Source organism: Diachasmimorpha longicaudata, chromosome 7, assembly GCF_034640455.1.
Source record: "Diachasmimorpha longicaudata isolate KC_UGA_2023 chromosome 7, iyDiaLong2, whole genome shotgun sequence".
Classification (NCBI taxonomy): domain Eukaryota; kingdom Metazoa; phylum Arthropoda; class Insecta; order Hymenoptera; family Braconidae; genus Diachasmimorpha; species Diachasmimorpha longicaudata.
The window spans coordinates 727,333-750,645 of record NC_087231.1 but is presented as its reverse complement, the minus strand read 5'-3'; the positions used below and the strand labels follow the sequence as shown (position 1 = coordinate 750,645).

Genomic DNA, 23,313 nt, shown 5'->3' with positions numbered 1-23,313 from the left:
CGGGCGTGAGAAAACCATTCCACAAAAACGTAGAATCAAGTGTCAAGTATTCGAGTTCTAATCCAAATTTATTACTCTCCCAAACGCACTGCAGAAAGGCAGTTCCTCGAAACTAAAAATATAAAGACAAAGTAAATTCAAAAGTCACGGTCTAAAGTCATAAAACTCGAGTACTGTTTACTTCAAACATTTCTCTGTCTCATGTGTTTAACACATGTGAGCTTTCCTTTGTCCATTGTCCTGCTGAACAGAGAATCCGGGAATTCTCTGTGGAAAACTGTGACATCACGCGCTCTCCTTGCTTCCCTCTTTCTCTTATGATTTAATATACCCCTTGGGCCAGGGTTGCGTGCGCCACTTTAGGACTAGTGGGGGTTACTGGACCCAACCCTTAGAGTTTAAGACTAAGATAAGTCAGTTCTTTTTCAAGCCTTCTGCTAGAAGCTTCTCTCCATTAGTTCAATTAAAATCAACGGATTATATGTTCTAGTGTAAAATTCTTTTCTTCAAATTTGATCTTAATAAATAAACGTGTTAATGTGCTCCCTTAAGCACTTGTGTCATCATTTATTATTGAATTATTCATTAATTCAATTGATCTCGACCTGAACTAATCAACTTCAGTGGAGTCCTCATCAGAGGCTTAGCGGCTCACGGATCCCGTTTTTAAAATCTGGCGCCCAATAACACTAACAGCGCTAGTGTCCTGCTAGTAACTTGCGTAGGACGTGACAATTGAGATTTAAAAAATTAATTTAATTAGCCAGGAAGTGACTACCCTAATTAACCGTGAAGTGTTAATTGTTTGTCAATGAGTATCTCCTACCAGTGAAGTATTCAACTTGCACGCTGTGGACAGTCAGTTAGATCCCAGCCTCCATCGTTTTTTTTTTCATTTATATAATATCAATTTTTTTCTTGTAAATAGTTGATCATTAATCGAAATATCTCATGAAAATAACATCAAACGGTAATTTGATTGACGATTCACCATTTCTTAAAAAAAAAATTACGTCACCTCACGTGAATAACGCATACACAGCATTGCAATAATTATTGCTATTTAAACAATCTTCACGTTTTCACACAAAAGTAATAAATGTGTTTGGATTTGGATTCCGTTTGGACGTGGTTGGGAGCGGGATTTTTTATGGGAGAATAATTGTGAGCGCATATGGATTTTTCTTTTTATTAAAAAAAGCGTGGTAATTATTTTTGGTTAAATGAAATAAATTGTGGATTTCCACCGATACACTATGGATTTTAAATGGACCGAAATTATGTAGTTTTGGTATGATGGGTTTAACCGCGGATTAATTTCAACCGAAAATTTTACGAGACGCTTTTTCGCGTATGGATCGTTCCGCTGGAAAATTGAGACTGAGGTGATGAGTGGGGCAGCCAGTTAAGGGTGGGACCCGAGGTCAACCGAATTTGGCCGACGAGGCTGACCGCCCTCCGTCTTCGGATTTAAATCCTAACCAAATGATTTAAATCATAAATGTTTTTTTGCCCGATAAATTACCCTCAATTTCCTCTCTGCATGAAGATTTCTATTTTTTTTTACTTCTATTCACGCCCGTGTTTTGTTTCGCATCCGTCGATTTCTGCGATTTCTCCTGCCTTTTAAAAAACTGAAAACAATACAGGGAGAAGATTTTAACGGCACGAAAAAGTCGCTCGATCGATTTCAGTTGTCGATTGACATTGATGAGGACACTACGAATTATTACGAGCTCTTTACTTTATCATTATCGTTTTGTTACCAATCGCGAACCGTTACAGTGGTTGAACAATTAATATGTATTAGTGAAGGTTTGACAATGCCGTCATTTAATAGGTGTGTGTACAGTGGGTGTAATAATTCTTCAAGTGACAAGGATGTGATGTTCCATCGGGTGCGATAAGTAATGAAAACCATTTCAATCACCATTCTTCAAGAAAAATCCTGCATGGAGTCATAATTTGTTGGAATCAGTCGGGAGGGTTTCGCGGTGAATTTCGCGGTAAATTTCGCGGTAAATTTCGCGGTGGGTTTGGCGGTGAATTTTGTGGTGGGTTTTGCGGAAAGTTTCGTACTGGATTTCGTGGAAAGTTTGGTGGAGGATTTAAAAAAAAAATAATGGAAAAAATATAAATTTTTTTTTCAAAGTTGCGAAGACATTTTTCATCTGGCTTTTGACAGAAAATATGGATTTAAAGCCCCAGATTCTTATAGTATACTAGCTGACCCGGCAAACGTTGTTTTTCCATATAAATAATTTCCTAGTAATTTATAGTGTAGACAAAAATTAATTACACATTAATTATCTTATCGAAAAATCGCGTAGATGTCTTAGTTTAATAATTAATCGCGGATTGTTGTTTAAATTTCAAATCCAATTATTACATAAACAAATGGATTTACGGGATTCCACCAGAAGACATTTATTGTAGAAAATTTGATTATCTGCAAAAAATTTCTTGTGACACAAGGCCGTAAATCCATTTGTTTACGTGATAATCAAGATAACGCGGTAATTGCTCCGGATTCCGCGAAAATCGCGAGCTATCCCCTCGGAATTTTGACCTCGATTGTTTATTATTAATTATCTCGATAAGAGGCTCTTTTACAGGATTTTGTCAAGAGACCTTTCTTGTTGTAAATAAATTTACAATAAAAAAGATCTCTTGACAAAACACTGTAGGGCTATTGCATAATGAGATAATTAACATTTAAATAATTAGCTTTGGACCGCCAAGGGGGATGCCCGCGGTTTTCAGAATCTTGTCTTTTAACAAATAATACTAAGGTAAATAATAATCGGTTTTTAATCATCCTAGCGCCCCCCCACTCCGAAAGGATTGTCATGAAATATCTTTCCCCCTCTCTCTCTCTTACTCACTAGCGGAATGGAACGTCCCCCGGGGAGAAGGGGAAGCACGCACACTGCTTACCCGCGGCACACGGACGGAGAGCCGCGTAATGCTCGCGCCCCATTGGCCGTTCTTTTCACCACCATATCTCTGCAGGGGTGCGTCCGATCGAAAAGTAGAAAAGGACTTTTCTGCTCAGAATCACCCCCAAAACATCCCTATTCACTTTTCGCCTCTACCTGATGTACACCCTGTATATTCAAATACATTACGAAATTCTCATTTTCATACCGCTTAAAATTCCGGAATTTTACTTGAGGATAAATTAGACCGGAGATTTCATGATTTTCAAATGGGTAAAAAGCATTTGATGCCACTGGATTGGTAATTCCCAGTGAACTATCCCAATATTAATAAAAAGGTTTTATCAGTATTGTCCATCATATTAACAAAATGAGCCATGTTCTGACTCCGAATCCATCCCGTTTTTCTTTCCCTCTCTTATCTCATTCAGTCCGACTGCCCCACCAGGCGCGCTATCCCCTCCCTTTTCCCGTCGCTTTTTCGTTACATACGATATTCGATTTACACCCCAACGAGCGCAAAGAAGTTTCACTTTAAAAAAAAATGAGCCGTCATGGGACGCCTGGCAGATGTGAAACATCGTGTGTGTACAAGTAATATGCATAAAAGATAAGATTATTACAGGAATTAAATATAGCCTTATGAACAAATGAAGTATTACAAATTTCTTACAGAAAATGATAACTTTATTTAATAAAAATTTATTTACATGGGATATAAAAATTCGATATTAATATCAAGTGGCTACAATTTAACTATTTTCATCTGTAACTTCAGTAATAGTTATATTCGATTTTTCCTCTGCCGGTATTACCGTGACGATTGGTCGATGATAACTCAAGTACGTTACAAAAGTATTGGATGAAACACCATCAAGATATCTCACAAATACAGCATCTATTGTTGTTCCATATTTGGTAGTAGATTCTCTTGGATTATTATTGATTTGCAATTGAAATTCTTTTTGAAGAAATGTCATTAATGGCATTGATTCAGCTCTTGCAAAATTTACATTAAAGTCTCCAGCGAAAATTAATGGCAGTTTAGGTTTATTTGTTTTAAAAATTATTGAACCTGTTTGGCTATACGGAAATAACCTTTCATGTAAAAATGAAATTATATGATCCATTTTGTTATTAGGTGAAATGTATACTACAATCATAATTAATTCACTTCCCCCTTCTAGTTTAACATGTGAAGCACACATATCACCAATAGATGTTTGGGAAACATGAACTTCTGTAGCATTTTGAACTGCTAGATCCATGTTGAGTGTAGTAACATGTGAAGTGTTATTGTTTTTGTAAATGGCCACTCCAGCGGCTCTAACATTTTGTCGTTTAAATTTTGCAATATGTTGGAAATCCAGCTAAACGCTGGCCTCCCATCCCCCGCACCCCCCGAACTGATGACCGCTCGACCCCTGGCCAAAACAACCCGCTGTTGCCAGGGGGTCAATTGGCATTTTTGCCTATGCGAGGAGCCACTTTCCGGACGGATTGACCCCGGAAACACGCCCTTCAACCAATCAGAGGGGTCACGTGTCAATCAATCTAGATCCTTCTCGACCGTGACCTCTCCGAAAATCGCTCTCTCACCGTTTGGACTCCGTTGCGACAACAAGTACCATATAGTGCTCTCGTCAACCTACAACGAAACCCAAACGTGTTTCAACTCTCGATTCTACAAATCGCGAGTATCTCCATATTATTGTTATTTAAAGTCAGTGACCGCTCATCATTTATTTGTAATAGATTTTGACTATATTATTTTGTAATAAAAGTGACTCAAAGAAATCATAACGCGTGTGACTCTTGGTGCCCACAACCAGCTCAATTCCTCACCCCTCACCTCTCACCGCCACCAGCCCCCCTCAATCGCCCAACTGGCACAAACCAGATCCCTCATCCAACATTTTGGTCCTTCGAGCCGGATCGTGTAAGTGAAGTGAAAAATAGTGGTGGGTTTTTGTGTGGCACGTGCCGAACACGTGGTAAAATTCACGGTCAAGGTACCGGCAAGGGTACTCAACTCAAGCGACGCTCGAAGCTTCGAGAAGCGTGCTCCTCGACGCAACGGTGCTCAACGCGCACCGCGCCACTCTACATCAGGACCCTGCCTTACCGACGCGCGGTAACTCACCGATCGACGCCTCACGACCCCTCACACTCAGATGGCGCTACCGGAGACCACCATCTCACTCAACCGGGAGCGGGGCTCATGGATGGCGCGCCTTCATGAAGAGCTTCTCGACGATGATGTAGGGAACATCACCGTCAATAATCTCCAGTCTAAATTAGATATGCTGGAGAGTTATTGGGCGAAATTCGAGACTACTCACGAGAAGTTGGTCTCAGCCAGTGCCAAGATGGAAGGTGCCATGGATCTTCCATATTTTAAAGACAACGTCTTCAAGTCGGCGATCACTCATTACCATGAGGCCAGGGGGTTGCTCACCCAGCTCATCGATCAGAAGGATGGCCCATCGACCTCTCGACGCTCCATGGCAGCTGGGACATCTCAAGGTAATCAAAGTAAGAGGTATTTACCAGGTATCTCACTCCCCAACTTCACGGGGAGATACTCGGAGTGGACATCGTTCCGGGACCTCTTCAATTCACTGGTCAGCTCAAACGCAGAGCTCTCCAACGTGGAGAGAATGCATTATCTCCGTACCAGCCTCAAACACGAGCCTTCCCGAATTATCTCCAATTTGAAGATCGACGACGAGTCATTCAGCACGGCCTGGGATATTCTCATCAAAAGGTACGAGAATAAGAGACTGCTTACCTCTGCTCACCTCGAGCAGTTGCTCAATCCTCCACACATGACAGCTCACACATCGCAGCAGTTGAATGCACTCCTAACCACAGTGACAGAGTCACTAGCCGCTCTGCAGGCGATGGGATCGCCTACTCAGCACTGGGATCGGATAATACTCCACACCGTATCACAGAGGCTGAGTAACAGACTCATCGAAGCCTGGGAGGTGGAGGTCGGGTCCTCAGGCGACTATCCCACCTTCGACAAGTTCCAGGACTTCCTCACTGGACGAGCTCGAGCCATGGAAAGTATCGAGAAGAGATCGATCACCAAGGCTCCACATTCTACAACGACTGCTCCAGCCAGAAGATCCCCACCTCCATCGCCAAAAATGAGCCGCTCAACAATCAGGACACACAAGGTGTCCACTCAGCCAGCTCAGAAACCTCAGTCAACTCAGACAGCTCAGAAGCCTCAGTCAACTCAGCCCAAGCTCTCATACCCCTGCTCCATGTGCGGAGCTAACCATTACATCGCTTCTTGTGGCAGTTTCAAGATGCTCACTCTCCAAGCTCGCAGGGATCTCGTTGAAAAGGAGTACCTCTGCTACAACTGCCTGGGACGACATCCAGTGAGGGATTGTCGTTCCGAACTCAACTGCCAACTCTGTGGCAGTCACCATCACTCGCTGCTGCATCCGCCAACAGCTGAGACAGCTACTCGTCCTGCTCCAGCCCAAAAACAAGAAGACTCAGCTCCTCGACACCCCGTCCCAGTAACTCATTACTATTACGAGCACGGGACCATCAAGAACACCAAGGTTGTGCAGGACCCTCAGCCTAGCACTTCAGCTGAATGAAGTGATGACGCTCAGAATGCCGTCAAGAGCTCCGCTCACAACACAACGACAACTCAGGATCTTCGGCCAGGAGTACTCTTGGCTACCAGCCGAGCATTCCTGCTACGGCCAGGCCAGACACCTCATCAGATTCGCCTGCTCCTCGATCCTGGCTCCGAAGTCTCACTCATCACCAATCATCTCGTCCGTCAGCTCCGGTTGACGAGGCAAAGGACATCACTCAACATCTCCGGCATAGGGGAGACGGCATCTGGGCCAGTCCTAGGTAAAGTACCACTCACCATACAGTCCACTTGCTCTCTGTTTCAGATCAAAGTTGAGGCTTACATCCTCAACGTACTCACGTCATTGCTACCGACGTTTGCATCGGAACATGGCCAATGGGACCACCTCAGGGGTTTAGAACTCTCTGATCCAGAATTCCTCACCCCAGCGCCCGTTGACGTGATCCTCGGTGCTGATATCTATGGGCAACTGATCCTTCCAGACATCCGCACAGCTGGGGCTAGCTCACCGACCGCTCAGCTTACTCAACTCGGCTGGATAGTTTTCGGACCAACTGGTGGAACCGAACTAACGGTCCAGGCCAACACTCACTTGGCGATCACCAACGATGACCTCAATAATCTCCTCACCAAGTTTTGGGTTCAGGAAGAAATCCCTGAATCATCTCCAGCTTCACTCTCGGATGAAGAAGCTCAGTGTGAAGCTCATGTTCGTCTGACTCACACAAGGGACTCATCAGGACGCTACATCGTGCGGCTACCTCTGAAGGCTCCAACATCATCGCTTGGAGACACTCGATCATCTGCTCTAGCCTGCCTACAACGACTCCATCGGAAGTTCTCCAAGAACGAGTCCTATAGACAACTCTACACGGACTTCCTGAAAGAATACGAGGATCTCGGCCACATGCGCCGAGTCTCAAGCCAGCTCACGGGACGTTGCATGACCACCGAGATGACCTTAGCACATGAAACTTCGGCTTCAGGAGGGTTGAGGGTCTCGGAGGGTCTTCAACCGACCGAAGTCCACGGCTCACCGGAATTCTTTTTTCCACACCATGGAGTGCTCAGAGTAGACAGCGAAACCACCAAACTCAGAGTGGTTTTCAACGGCTCACATAGCTCCAGCTCAGGTCAATCATTGAACGACCTCATGCACACAGGAGCCAAGCTGCAAAAGGACATCTCTGACGTGCTGCTCTATTCTCGCAAGCACAGACTCATATTTATGACTGACATCACCAAGATGTTCCGTCAAATACGTGTACATGAAGACGACTGGCCACTCCAGCAAATACTCTGGACAGACTCAACTGGCAACATCTCCACGTACCAGCTCACCACAGTAACGTATGGAACTCGCTCAGCTCCCTTCCTCGCTGTGCGTGTCCTCGCACAACTCGTCGAGGATGACGGATCGAGATACCCCCTCGCAGTAGAGCCAATTACCAGAGGAAGATACGTGGACGACATATGCGGTGGTGCTGACTCCGCACAGGATCTCATTGACACGGCTAACCAACTCACTAGCCTCTGTCTGTCAGGAGGATTTCCACTAGCCAAGTGGCACTCCAACAGCTCCGAGTTACTCGACGCTGTCTCTACTGATCGTACTCTTCAAGGCACTCGCATCATAGATGGCTCACTCACCAAGATCCTGGGGGTCTCCTGGAATCCAAGTACTGACCACTTCAACTTCGCAGTAACTTCACCAGGGGAGAGTTCCATCTCCAAGAGGATCATCCTATCCGAGACGGCTCAGCTGTTCGACCCACTTGGGTTCTTAGCTCCGGTGGTAGTCCATGCCAAAATCCTCCTCCAATCGCTTTGGATCGAGAAACTGGGATGGGACGAACCCGTCCCCCCACTAACGGCTCAACGCTGGCGACAGTTCAGACAGGAACTTAGCCAGCTCTCACATGTCTCCATACCACGATGGCTTGGACTACTTCAGGACTCAACCGTGGAGATCCACGGCTTCTCCGACGCTTCCCAGTTGGCCATGTCAGCCGTGGTGTACCTGAGGGTGTTCAACACACATCAAACACCTCAGATCACCCTCGTCTGCTCCAAAACCAAGGTAGCACCACTCAAGCGACTGACAATACCGCGACTGGAACTTACCGCAGCGCTGCTACTTGCCAAACTCACCAAGTACGTCCAGGAGCAACTCAACATCTCCAATGCTTCCACCTACCTCTGGACCGACTCGTCGGTGACGCTTACCTGGATCAGCCATCATCCTTCTAGATGGAAGGAATTCGTTAGAAACCGAGTCTCGCTCATCCAGGAACTCACTCATCAAACACATTGGAGATTGATCCCAGGCAAGGACAACCCAGCAGACTGCGCATCAAGAGGACTATCAGCTGCTCAGCTGGTATCTCACAAGCTCTGGTGGCAAGGACCACCATGGCTTAAGGACTCTATTACGTCATGGCCCTCACACACTCTCGAAAAGGATCTTCCAGGAGACCTGGAAGAAAAACCTGGAGCCCTGCTTCTCACCGCTACTCATCCGCCAGCTCTTTGGGATCTCATTGATAAATACTCATCAACAGATCGCCTGTTCAGAGTTACAGCGATCTGCAAGCGGTTCATCGCAAGACTCAGGAGGACTCCAGCATCATCGCTCTACTACCCACTCACCCATGACGACATTAATGAGGCTAGATCCTTCTGGATCAAGGTCACTCAGGCAGCGTACCTCAAAGCTGAGCTCCGGACAATCTCACGTGGTGAGCAATTTACCAAATCTCATCCGCTCACCAAGCTCACTCCCTTTATCGATCACCAGGGGATACTACGTGTTGGAGGGAGGCTTCGACACGCTCATCTGGACCTTGAGAGCAAGAATCAAGTCATCTTGTCCAAGGACTCCACCCTGGCTCAACTATTGATAGCACAAGCTCACCTCAAGACGTTCCACGGAGGGACGCAACTCACCCTCAGACAACTCCGGAGCAGGTACTGGGTCCTCGGAGGCCGAGCACCCGCACGCTCATTTATCCTCAAGTGCGTCACCTGCACCAGATACCGTGGAATTCGAGCTCAACAACTCATGGGCCAGCTACCACCATCCAGACTCACTCCTGGCCGCGCATTCCTCAACACTGGTGTTGACTATGCCGGCCCAGTAGCTCTGCGATCCTGGAAAGGCCGGGGTCATAAGTCATACAAGGGCTGGTTGGCCATCTTCGTCTGCATGGCCACATCAGCAGTTCACCTGGAGGTGGTCTCAGACTACTCAGCGGAAGGATTTATCGCCGCATATCGACGCTTCGTCAGCCGTCGCGGAATAGCTCGGGCCCTCTTCAGCGACTGCGGAACTACCTTCGTTGCCGCTGATAAGGAACTCCAGAAAATGTTCTCGGCGGGATCCACGCAGTCAAGGCAACTAGCTCAGCTGCTGCTCAACGACGGAACTCATTGGTCATTCAATCCTCCGAGTGCACCTCACTTCGGAGGAAAATGGGAGGCCGCCGTAAAGTCGGTAAAATTCCATCTGACCCGAGCCATTGGGAATGACCTCCTCACCTTCGAGGAACGCACCACACTGCTTACCCAAATCGAAGCAGTCCTCAACTCGAGACCTCTGGAACCCCTCACCGATGATCTGGAAGACCTCTCAGCGTTGACTCCAGGACATTTCCTCATAGGACAGGCTCCAACGACTCTACCAGAACCAGCTCTAGACGACTCCAATCTCGCCAGGCTCACTCGATGGCAGCTCATTCAGAGCAAACTACAAGGGTTCTGGAAGCATTGGTCCACTGGATACCTTCAACGACTCCAAGCTACCCACAAGTGGCACCACGCCAACCATCAAATTCAAGTGGGCTCATTGGTACTCCTCACTGACGAGAGGTTCCCCCCCACCAAGTGGCCTCTTGCTCGTGTCATAGCCCTTCATCCAGGACAAGATGGACTCACCAGGATCGTGACCATCAGGACTTCTCAGGCAACGCTCACGAGACCAATCGCCAAGCTGGTCACTCTACCCATCATGCCAACCTCACAGACTCAGGAATCAGCGGCCCCTCGGACCGTGCATCGTCAACCGCGACGGCCCTACAACCCAGACCAACCGGCGATGTCCAGTGCGAGGGTGACGACAACTCGACCAACAGGGACTTACAACCCCCAAGGAAGCAGTGGTTGTCACGCTTGGCTAGCACCCTAGGACGGACTCATCATTCAGACTCGGTAGCTCTTATCAATCTCAGTCTCCTCATATTGTTTTTTGACTGTTGCAGATCAGCCAGAGAATTTAATCAGGCAACACCAGTTGCTGATTCGTCGGGGAGAATGTTGGAAATCCAGCTAAACGCTGGCCTCCCATCCCCCGCACCCCCCGAACTCATGACCGCTCGACCGCTGGCCAAAACAACCCGCTGTTGCCAGGGGGTCAATTGGCATTTTTGCCTATCCGAGGAGCCACTTTCCGGACGGATTGACCCCGGAAACACGCCCTTCAACCAATCAGAGGGGTCACGTGTCAATCAATCTAGATCCTTCTCGACCGTGACCTCTCCGAAAATCGCTCTCTCACCGTTTGGACTCCGTTGCGACAACAAGTACCATATAGTGCTCTCGTCAACCTACAACGAAACCCAAACGTGTTTCAACTCTCGATTCTACAAATCGCGAGTATCTCCATATTATTGTTATTTAAAGTCAGTGACCGCTCATCATTTATTTGTAATAGATTTTGACTATATTATTTTGTAATAAAAGTGACTCAAAGAAATCATAACGCGTGTGACTCTTGGTGCCCACAACCGGCTCAATTCCTCACCCCTCACCTCTCACCACCACCAGCCCCCCTCAATCACCCAACTGGCACAAACCAGATCCCTCATCCAACACAATACAATGAAAGTTACATAAATCAACTGCTTCATCTGCAGGACACCATGTTTCAGTTAGCAACAAAAAGTTACTATTTCTACAAATAGGATCTTGTAAATCAGCAGCATGTTTCCTGAGACTTTGACAGTTTAAAGTGTATATGGTTAATTTATTTCTGGAGTTGATAAAATCAGTGATCAATCGATTAGTAAAGTCTTACACAACATTGATAGTATGCCTTGTGTTCAACTGATCAGGATGGCGTCCAGTTTCAATAATAATATTTTGTGATGCCTGTAAAGATTGTTGAGAACTGAAATATTGTAAAAAATATGACATTAAAATATACAAAAAAAAATATGTTGAGTATGGCTTCAATATACTCATGAACTCAAATCTTAGTTACTTATTGCAATATATGACTAAAGAATTGAGAATATAAATTTAATTAATAAATTTGTCCATATTCATTCCTTCATGAATAATAAAAAAATAATTAATTAAAGATAATATTAATATAATTTATATAATTATTAATCCTAATATAATTTATAAATTACTGATATGATTAATATCAATATAATTAATTAAATATGGAGCTATAATAATTACAGTTATGGAGACATGAAAAATACGATCTACTTACTGATGACTTGGTAGAATGCCATAGTCTAGTTTCCTTTTCTTTGCACACGGTTGATCACTTTGATCGTCTAAGTTATCACTATCACACACATTTTATTTTCAAAAATTGAAATAAAAAATTAAATAAAACACAGGTTATGTGTACCGTATAAAGAACCACGTGGAACTGTGTGAGAAGCCACACCGTACACTCTATTACACATAATATATATAGGTATACTTCAGTATAGCGTGGTGGCCCATCCCCCACCGTCCACTCTACTACACAGAATATAGATAGGCATACCTTAGTATAGCGTGGCGGTTGCTCGCCACGGCAAGTATCGCCACGCCAACGATTCGGTTTAGGAGTGCGCCTATAGATGTTTCACATCAAAAATCATCTCCCGATCCAGAGATGCTAGGAGGGTAGAGAAACCCTATTTGAATTTTGAATGCGGTTGGCGCGGGTGCCTCGGGTTGACACGGAGACGCCAGCGCCATTAATACCGAGTACGACCACAATTCACTTATTGCGATTATTCAATTGTCGCAAAACACGTGTGACGGACGCCAAAGATTGAAGTGCGAATAGAAATAAGATTCAAGTGCAATTACGTAGTGAAGATTCTCGACGACGCGGTACCAAATTCAAGGAGACACCCGGTCGACAACAGAACACGTGGGCAACGAGCCACAGGTGAGATTGCACCATTTAATAGCTAGGATAGAAGTAAGGGGAATATTTGTGATCTTATTTTAGTTAATTCCTCATCTCGGTGCCGCTAAAATTAATTTATATTACTTTTAGAGAATAAGATCTTGTGCATATAGAAATATGCCGCTTCCCTGGGCGAGGGGAAGCGGAGAGACGTTTTTGCCGTCTCCCTCGGGCGAGAGGAAGCGGAGAGGGAATCGCCGTAGACAATGGAGCCAGACGGCACAGATTTTGGGAATAATTTTCGTTTTGATTTTGGAATAGGAAACTCGCGGTAGGGTTTTTGATAGAGAGGAAGAAGAGAGTCGGTTTTAGACCACCGAAGGGTACGTATCGTAGTGAGAGTGATCGGTGCTGATCGAGTGCGGGGCGGTTAGCCAGGAAGGTAATCGCAATGCGTGAGTGGTACCCATAAGGAGCCACCACGAGAATTTCTAATCCTCTGAAGTAATTTAGAGAGATTTAGGGAATTATGATGCCTCCCCATAGGTGGAGGAGATTTCCGCGAGATCCGTTTCGTTTATAGGGATTTGACGATTATCTAATTCGAAGTAGGGATTTTCTCTGAGTGATTCAGAGAGAAAACAATTCAAAGGGTTAATCAGACCAAAAATTAGGAATTTCGAGCCTCATCTTTCGCGTTATCTCTCTCGGCGCACTCATATGACTTAAAAGAGATTGTGATGTTATCACTTATGGTTATTTAAGATTCTTTAAAAGATAATAGTTTTTTTGTTTCTGGTCATGATTATTTATTGAAATAATGTACTAGAATTAATTGAAATACTATCAAAGGCAATAATTAAATTTGTTTATTTAAAGTTTTAGGGGTTGCGTTATTTTCTTTTGCGGATGAAAGTCCGACGAACCACCTCCATCCGGACTACGTCCTCTCTCCACAACCTACCCCCTGAGCAGCGTGGGTATTCAAGGTCTTCCCATGGATTCGTAAGCAAAGCAATACGTTTTTCGATTCGTATATTTTGGTTTATGTTGAGAATTAATTTATTGAGACCCCGGTTTGTAGTCCCCGGTAAAAAGGACGGCTGGCGCCCAACAAATGTTGCTTGCGAATCCAGGGGAAAGGGCAGTTAACGGGTTGTTCTCAACCCCGAGGAAACATCTCTGTTAGGGATTTGATGTTTTTAACCCGGTAGGGTGGATTGGAAGCGGAAGTGGAGAGATGATTTTCCAACTCGGGATGGTGACAAAAAACACGTTGATTATGCCGTAAGGCGATCCAATATAATTAAACCCAAATGTACACTATTTACACGTGATAACTTTCCAATAATGATGATGATGATAATTGCACAATATTCGATGATAATTAACCAAAATTGATAGTAGTAAAGATGAATCAATCCGATAAAAGCCACGATACAAAAACCTGATAATATCCGATATTTTCGTTGTGATACTGATGAAGGATGAACACGAAGTAAAGTATGTGGTCTGAGTAACCCCTCATGGCACCCGAGCCCACTCCCGAATTATTCCGATGGTGTCCGATCGACCCAGTGCCCTGGATCAGCCTTAATTTTATACATTCCGCCCGCCTTCATCGTCGGATGATGATGAATGATCCTCTTGTTGGTCTTCCTCCTCGGTGCTGATTGGTAACGGAACCACCTTGTTGATGTGTCTGGTGTAGGTATTTGCACCTCCTGCCCCAGTGGTGATGTCTACCACCCTTGTGAGATTGTCATCACTTGGATGAACCCTTGATACTCGTCCTAGAGGCCACTTTGTTGATGGATACCTCTCGTCAATGATGAGGACTAGTGTTCCGACCTTGATATCATCCGTTGATCGTTTCCATTTGTAGATGGTTTGATAATGATGCATACACTCCCTTGACCACCTGTCCCAGAATTGCTGAGCGATCCTTGCGATCATTTTCCACCTTGTGAGACCTTCCATTTTCTGATTGATGAGTGATGGCTCTGGAACTGCGTTGATGGGTTCCCCAATGATGAAGTGTCCAAGTGTGAGGGCTCTGCAGTCTTCAGGATCGTCTGATAGAGCGCAGCGAGGCCTAGAGTTAAGTTGCGCCTCGATTTGGATGATGAGTGTATTGAGTTCCTCGTACGTGAGTACCAAATTCCCTGTGAGCCTTTTTAGATGAAATTTCACAGATTTCACCGCAGCTTCCCATTTCCCACCCATGTGGGGTGATTGCGGTGGGATGAAGATCCATTTTGTGCCGTTTGATGCCAGTTCGTTGATGATGTGATGAATTTCCTTCCTTGATTCGTCTAAAAGCTTGCCCAGCTCATTGTTTGCTCCCATGAATGTCTTAGCATTATCACTGCTAAGTGTAGCACAGAGACCTCTCCTTCCAGTGAATCGTTTGTATGTCTCGATGAATGCCTGTGATGTTAAATCTGTGAGTAGTTCAAGGTGAATTGCTGATGTGGCAAGACACACAAAAACTGCAATGTACCCATGATATTGTCGAGCTCCTGATCCTCTCCATCTGCTGATTTTGATAGGACCTGCGTAGTCCACCCCTGCGTGATGGAATGGCCGTGCTGATGTGATTCTTCTTGGAGGCAGCTGTCCCATAAGCTGCTGTCCCCTGATGGCTCGATGTCGTGCGCAGATGACGCACTTGCGAATATGCGATTTTACAGGATGACGACCCCCGATGATCCAATATTTGTGTCTGATGTGTGCCAACGTCGCCTGTACTCCTCCATGAAGAGTTTTCCGATGAGCCTCCTCGATGACCAGTGATGTGAGCCTTGATTGTCTTGGTAGAATTGATGGGTTCCTGGCTTCTGGCTGAAGATTTGATCGTTTCAGCCGCCCGCCTAGGCGAATGGTCTGATTCTCGTCCAGATAAGGAATCAGCCGTGCCATTGGATGATTAGTTGCGATGTCTTGTCCATTGATCAGGCGATTGATGAGTTGTCCAAAACTCTCCTGTTGTGTATAGTTATCCAAAAGATTCTGGTCTCCTCCAGTTCTTCTGGCAAGAGATCTAATTCTCTTGGGACTGGCTCCCCTCTCATGTTGTTGATGACTCTCAGGACTCTCGCCGAGATCCTGACCAACCTGTCGAGTGTAGAGTACCTCTCCAAGAAATCTTGAGGTCTCTCCAGATTCAGTGCCACCGGATGTGCAGACACTGGCTTTTCCTCCAGTGCTGCTTCTGCCGTAGATTCGATTGATGTTGATGATGATGATGGCCAGTTTTCCATTGATGATTTCAGCCATGATGGACCATTCCACCACAGCTGATGATTTACAAGTTGATCTGGTGATAATCCCCGTGATGCACAGTCTGCTGGGTTCTCGACTCCCCTGATATGTTTCCATTCAGCTGCTGGTAATGAGTTCTGGATTTTGATCACTCGATTCTGAACAAAATCCTTCCACCTTGATGGGTGTCCATTGATCCATGTGAGCGCCACCGTGGAATCAGACCAAAGAAAGAGTTGTAGATTCTCTTTCTCCAGCATCTTCCTGATGTAGATGACCAGATTGGTTAAGATGACAGCAGCTGTCAATTCCAAGCGAGGAATTGTCATTTTCTTAAGTGGTGCGACCTTGGTTTTTGCACTCACCAAGATGACTGATGGCTCAGACTGATGATTGTCCACTCTGATGTATACTGCGGCACCCATTGCCTGATTCGAAGCGTCAGCAAACCCATGAAGTTGGATGTTGCTTGAAGTCGATTATTGAAAAGAGCAAAAACAATATGATTATATTAGAGGCATATATAAGTTTACACGAGTACTGTGAGGTCATTGTTTCCTGGAGAGACCGTCTGCGTGGTCTTGCGCCGAAACCTCCAGTTTATGTTTATAGAATAAAAGAAAGAAATCATTATTCATTGGAAGAAAGAAACCATGATGACGATGCTTTGGTTTTTGAGATTTTCCAATTCGTTTGTTAGTTCGTCGACTGCTCTCGAAGTGTGAACATATATTCCTCAAGAAATAAAAACTGCTCTTACTTACATCGTGCATTTTTGTTATTTAACCTGGCTTCCAATTTATTAAAATCTAATAGGTTATGGGCCCAGGTACATATTTAAGTAACTTGTGTTTTTAATTACAAACAATTTATAAAATTTATAACGGAACCTCTCCTGTGAAAATAAAAGTGAAAATTAAAGTGAGAAATAAAAGTGGTGACAATGCTATTGAAGTGAGTGTACAAATTTAAGTGGTGAAAATGGATGATTCTGGTGATGACAAAAGGGTTACCAGGAGGAACATTAAACCCTTTAATGGAGACAATTATAGTATATGGAAAAGGCGTGTTCGAACTCTCATCGATGAAGAGGATGCTTTGAATGTCATTGATGACGTACGCCCTGTGAATCCTACTGCTAGCTGGAATAAAAAGGAGAAAATTGTCAAAAGAGTAATCATGGAATATTTGGATGATTCCATGATGGGATTTGCCGAAGAAAGTTATACACCAAGAGAAATCATCGAGAAACTGGATGAAATTTACCAGAGGAAGAGCATGGCTACTCAATTAGCAATTGAATGGGAACTATTGCGATTGAAATTCAAAGAAGACATTCCTCTGATAAAACACCTAATACGTTTTGATCGAATGATCGTGGATATGCTGGCTGCTGGAGCAATAATGAATGAAACCAGCAAAATGGCCAGATTACTAGAAACTTTACCAAAATCATACGAGCCTGTTGTCACAGCAATCAAGACACTTGACGATGACAAAATGAATTTGCAATTCATCAAGAAGCGGCTATTGGACCATGAAGTTCGATTAAAAAATGAACAGAATGACACAAGTGGAAAAGTTCTGCAGGCAGAAACTCAAAGCCAAAACAAGTCCCAGAAACAGAGTAGAACGCGAAAACCATTTAAAAATTATCGACAAAATTTCAGACAAAAACAACAAAATAAATACACCCGAGTTTACAATCACGAAAACTTCACGAGAAACTACAATAATCCCACGAAGAAAAGATGTGAACACTGTGGTAGAAAAAATCATGAAAAGAAGGACTGTTTCTTCTACAAAAGACAAATACATACATCTAATGACCGTCAACGAACACTTCAAACCATCCAGGTCGAGGAGGGAAATAATTCTTTCGCATTCATGACCGGAATACGGGGTTCAAACCAGCAGACGAAAGAATCGGATAAGTTGACTTTTATTCTGGATTCTGGTGCAACTGATCATCTGACTAATCAAGTCGATGTTTTCTCAGTTGTAGCAGATTTGGAGGTTCCAGTGAAGATCACCGTGGCAAAGAAAGGCAGCACGATAACCGCAACCAAGAGAGGAGTCATGAACATCGTGACAAATCAAGGAGTCGCTGGCCAATTGAAAGATGTCCTCTACTCACCTGACATACCATACAACCTGTTATCAGTCCGTCGAATCCAATCAGCGGGTATGAAAGTCATATTCAGTGAAAATGGGAAGGTAACGATCGAAAAAGGTGATAAGGTCATTGCAACTGGTAAGTTACTGCACAATTTAACTTGTATCGAATTTGTAATATCTAAAAGGATGTGCAATCAGGCTAATATTGATAAAAACACATTCTCAAACCCATATAAATTATGGCATGAACGTTTAGGCCACATTTCAAAGTCAAAATTTCTAGAAATAAAAAGAAATGACTTGCTCTTAGATAGTAAACGGTTAGGGTCAATAAACCCCACAGATGAAATTTGTGAAGCTTGTATATATGGAAAACAAGCATGTCTCCCTTTTTCAAAGACCCGGGATAGAACTCATGTTACAAGGCCTCTATTCATTATTCACTCGGATGTGTGTGGACCAATTACACCCACAACAATCGATGACAAAAATTATTTTGTTACTTTTATTGATGAGTTCACTCTTTACACGGTTGTATATTTATTACATAACAAATCCGGTGTGTTTAAAGTATTTCAAGAGTTCGTAACTAAAAGTGAAACTCATTTTAATTCGAAAATAGCTCATCTTTACTGTGATAAAGGGAGAGAATATCTGTCTAACGATTTCAAAGAGTTTTGCGTGAAAAAGGGAATTCAGTATCATCTCACAGTTCCGTATACACCTCAACAGAATTCTATTGCTGAACGAATGAATCGTTCATTGGTTGAAAAAGCACGTGCAATGATACATGGTGCCGACCTAGGTAAAGAATTTTGGGGTGAAGCGATTCTAACAGCAACATTTTTACTCAACATAACGCCTACAAAAGCCATTTCAAATTCTAAAACACCTTATCAGTTATGGCATAATAAAAGGCCTAAAATAGAGTATCTTAGAATTTTCGGATCAACTGTGTATGTTCATGACAAAACTAGAAAAAATAAATTCGATAAAAAGTCATTCAAGGGTATACTCATGGGGTACCAACAAAATGGGTACAAAATATTAAACGTCGAAACAAATAAATTTATTGTAGCGCGAGACGTTATTTTTGATGAAGGTAATTTCAAACTTTCACGACCCCTTGCATGTGACAATGAAATTGAATATCAAAATCCAAGAACAAAAAGACAGAGAACTGAAAATATTTCTGAAATCGGTAAATATAATAAGAGTGAAATTGATAAATCTGTAACCCAGACAGAAGTTGATGAAATCAACAAGTCTGAAAATAAAACAGATCAAATCAATGAAATTGATAAATCTGTAAATGAAACAGAGGAAATCAATAAAATCAACAAATCTGTGACTGAAACAGATAAAGTTGATAAAAGTCCTACCACAGGCGTAAACACTCAAACCGATGAAAACGTGATCGAGCCACGACGAAGTGCACGTATTAAAAATATGCCTCTAATTTCTTATGAGGAGGAACATTGTTATTACACAAGCGCACAATCGGTCATTTCTGATATTCCAAGCTCATATCAAGAAATTAAAACTCGTGATGATCGATCTGAATGGGAAAGAGCTATAAAAGATGAAATTGATTCATTTTTGCAAAATAATACATGGGAAATAATACCTTGCCCAAATAACAAAAACATCGTAGATTGTAAATGGATTTTTACCATTAAAAACGATGCTAGTGGAAACAAAACAAAATATAAAGCTAGATTAGTCGCGAGGGGGTTTAGCCAAGAGTACTTATTAGACTACGATGAAACCTTTGCACCAGTCGCACGAATTAGTACTTTTAGATTAATTTTGGCTATTGCCAATCAATTTGATTTATTGATCCATCAAATGGATGTAAAAACAGCTTTCCTCAATGGTATCTTGGAAGAGGAAATTTACATGCGTGTCCCAGAAGGAATAAAGGCAAAAGAGAACCATGTATGTAAATTAAATAAAGCATTATACGGTTTGAAACAAGCAGCCCGGTGCTGGTTTCAACATTTCGATCAGGTGATCAAAGAACATGGCTTCAAAAATTCCTCTGTTGACCGTTGCTTATATTTTCTAGATCGAGGTCACATCACGAAAAATATTTATGTAATTCTATATGTTGATGATCTTCTAATTGCGACAAGTGAACAAAATACTATGAATAGTTTTAAACAATATTTGATGAAACAATTTTCAATGATAGACATGCACGAAGCAAATTTTTTCTTGGGTATTAACATCGAAAGAAAAGAGGGTATAATTATGCTTGATCAAAATAAATATTTACTAAATGTATTGCAGAAATTTAACATGGGCGATTGCAAAGCTGTTAGTACCCCTTTACCTCCAAAATTAAATTATACAGCTCTAAATTCTGATGAGCATAATGAAGCCCCATGTAAAAATCTAATTTGTTGTTTAATGTATGCAATGTTGTGTACACGCCCTGATCTGTGTGCAGCTCTCAACCTACTAAGCAGGTATCAGATTAAAAATAATCGAGAGCTCTGGCAATGCTTAAAAAGAGTCCTGCGATATATAAAAGGCTCATTAAATATCAAATTAATTTTCAGAAAAAATGATTATAAAGATATGTTGATCGGTTATGTAGACTCTGATTGGGCTGGAAATGAAATTGATCGTAGAAGCACTACTGGTTTTTTATTCAAATTATTTGAGGTGAATCCAATCTGTTGGAATACAAAGATACAGAACTCAGTGGCAACGTCTTCAACGGAAGCAGAGTATATGGCTCTATTTGAAGGGATTAAAGAAGCCTGTTGGCTTAAACACCTATTAATCAGTATCAAAATGGAATTATCAAAACCCATAGTAATTTTCGAGGATAATAATGGGTGCATCGCGATTGCTAATAACCCAACAGACCATAAACGATCAAAACATATCGATATCAAAAATCATTTTTCAAGAGAAAAAATTGAACAAAAAGAAGTAATCCTTAAATACATTCCTACAGGTCACCAATTAGCAGATGTCTTTACCAAGTCACTACCTGCTACCCAATTTCTGAAGATTCGGAAGGACATTGGTTTGGAAGAGTTCTAATCCATAGAACATTATAGGAGATTAAGAATTAATACTCGTTATATATATATATATATATATATATATATATATATATATATATATATATATATTAGAAAAATGTTGAAAGGTAAAACCTTATGAGCTATGTATTTTTGTTTATTCAACTCTATGGTTTGGTTGGGTTTTTAATATGGGGTTTTCCCCAACCCTAGCAACAAATGTTGGACCATTTATGTTATTTCCCCAAATATGACAAATTATATACTCCACTTTTATTTTCAATCGATATTATTTTTGAGTGGGAGTATTGAAAAGAGCAAAAACAATATGATTATATTAGAGGCATATATAAGTTTACACGAGTACTGTGAGGTCATTGTTTCCTGGAGAGACCGTCTGCGTGGTCTTGCGCCGAAACCTCCAGTTTATGTTTATAGAATAAAAGAAAGAAATCATTGTTCATTGGAAGAAAGAAACCATGATGACGATGCTTTGGTTTTTGAGATTTTCCAATTCGTTTGTTAGTTCGTCGACTGCTCTCGAAGTGTGAACATATATTCCTCAAGAAATAAAAACTGATCTTACTTACATCGTGCATTTTTGTTATTTAACCTGGCTTCCAATTTATTAAAATCTAATAGTCAGCAATGCAGGCCCTGGGGCCCAGGTCACCCCGAGCATAGAATAGCTCCACCTCGCCTCCAGATAGGCCTTTTACTGAGCCTCCGTGTTGCCAGGGCTCGGCCGCCTGGCCATTGGCGGGCCGTTAGGCAGGGTCGCCTGTTGGCCCCCTTACCTGCCCCGAGTGGGATGAGCCCGGCAGGACCCAGTTGATGGTCCCTTGAGAACCCCTCCCAGTTCCCGCGGCGCCCCCCCTCACTAGAGGCGGCCTTCCTCTCCGGCCCTTGGTGCGTCCGGTCAGCGGAGGCCGTACAGGGGTAAGGGGGTCCCTATGTAAGAGGGAGCCTTCCACGCTCTCCTTTTCCCCACCCTCGCGGGCGCCTTCCCCGGCAGTTACTGGGGCACTCTCTGGGCCACCTGGACCCTTTGGCGCTCCCTCCCGCCCTTCTCCATCCCCTGCGGTTCCTGACCCCCCTTGGTCAGCGATCGCGTCTACTGGGCCTGGCTGTGCCTGGGGCGCCTTTCCTCCCGCCGCTTTCCGCTGGGTCTCATAAAAACGAGCCCGACCGTGGCAGTAGAAAGGGGCCATCCTCATACCCTTCAGGGCCTCTAGGGACTTGGGGTCCACGCCCAACACCAGGTTGGGCCCCTCCGCCCCGCTCCAGCAGTCCCAGACCCACCACCCTGTTGTGAGGGCCCTCTTCTGCATCCTCAGCCTCTCAAGGGCCACAGCCGCTCCCACGGGTTTTTTCGGGAGTAAGGCCGTATCCCTGATCAGCTTTTGGAGCGCTTCCTTATCCACCAGGATAACGGAGGCCCCTTCCCAGGGTACCAGGGTGGGCACCACGGTCTTCAGCCATTCTCTCGACTGACGGTCCATGCATGCCACCCACAGCACGCCATCGTCAAACCAGTGGCCGTCAAAACTCGGGAGCTGACCGTCTAGGTCAGTCCCGAACAGTGCCGCCACTTGCGCCTCCTGAACCAGGTCAGCCTGTTCTCTCGTCAGGGACAGCTCAGGATGGCCAGTTGGCACTACGGCCACCCTTCGCTGCCTCGCTGAAGGAGGGTGCCCCTAGTCCTTCCATAGCCCTTTTCTTTTTTGGCATGGCCACATCGGGGGGAGTCGAACCCGAGGACCTGGACCTCTTGGGCCCTGTCCCTCCTTATCCTCCGACGCGGTCGCAGTCTGCGGAGATTGCTGATCCCGCAAGACCTCGGCTTTCAGCCTAGCCTGGCGGGCCCGTCGCTTCTCCGCACCCGTCCTACCCTTCCTCCTCTTCCCCTGGGTAGGGTCAGCGACAGCGGGCCCACCACTGGTAGGCCCCTCTGAGGCTGACTCCCCCTCCACTTCCATCCGTATCTGCGCTTGTTCCCATGCCGGGGCCCTAGCGCAGATCATCTTCTCCTCCGACCTACATGCCTCAGCCGGTCCCTCAGAGAGGGCACCGTCATCGGCGTTAAAATTACAATTATTATTATTTGAGGGATCCATATAATTTCCACGAGTTACCAGGGATAGAGGTCCACCCTCGCAGAGCCTGGATGCGGGGCTAAGGCATGCATAC

The 23,313-nt window shown here is 44.0% G+C and overlaps 2 protein-coding genes across 2 annotated transcripts; one reads left to right on the top strand and one right to left on the bottom strand.

Annotated features, from left to right (window-relative positions):
- Window positions 1-4,205: 4,205 nt before the first annotated feature.
- LOC135164762 (uncharacterized) lies at window positions 4,206-11,525 on the top strand. Its single transcript, XM_064125416.1, has 7 exons — window positions 4,206-4,217; window positions 4,310-4,652; window positions 4,724-5,073; window positions 5,114-6,523; window positions 6,578-10,721; window positions 10,769-11,233; window positions 11,305-11,525. Exons 1-7 carry the CDS (start codon window positions 4,206-4,208, stop codon window positions 11,523-11,525), a joined length of 6,945 nt encoding a protein of 2,314 aa, XP_063981486.1.
- Window positions 11,526-14,302: 2,777 nt separating this feature from the next.
- Window positions 14,303-16,392, bottom strand: LOC135164553 (uncharacterized). The gene is made up of 2 exons (XM_064125011.1): window positions 16,047-16,392; window positions 14,303-16,002 (listed from the first exon to the last, which is right to left on the bottom strand). The coding sequence occupies exons 1-2, from the start codon at window positions 16,390-16,392 to the stop codon at window positions 14,303-14,305; spliced, it is 2,046 nt and encodes a 681-aa protein (XP_063981081.1).
- Between the last annotated feature and the right edge of the window lie 6,921 nt (window positions 16,393-23,313).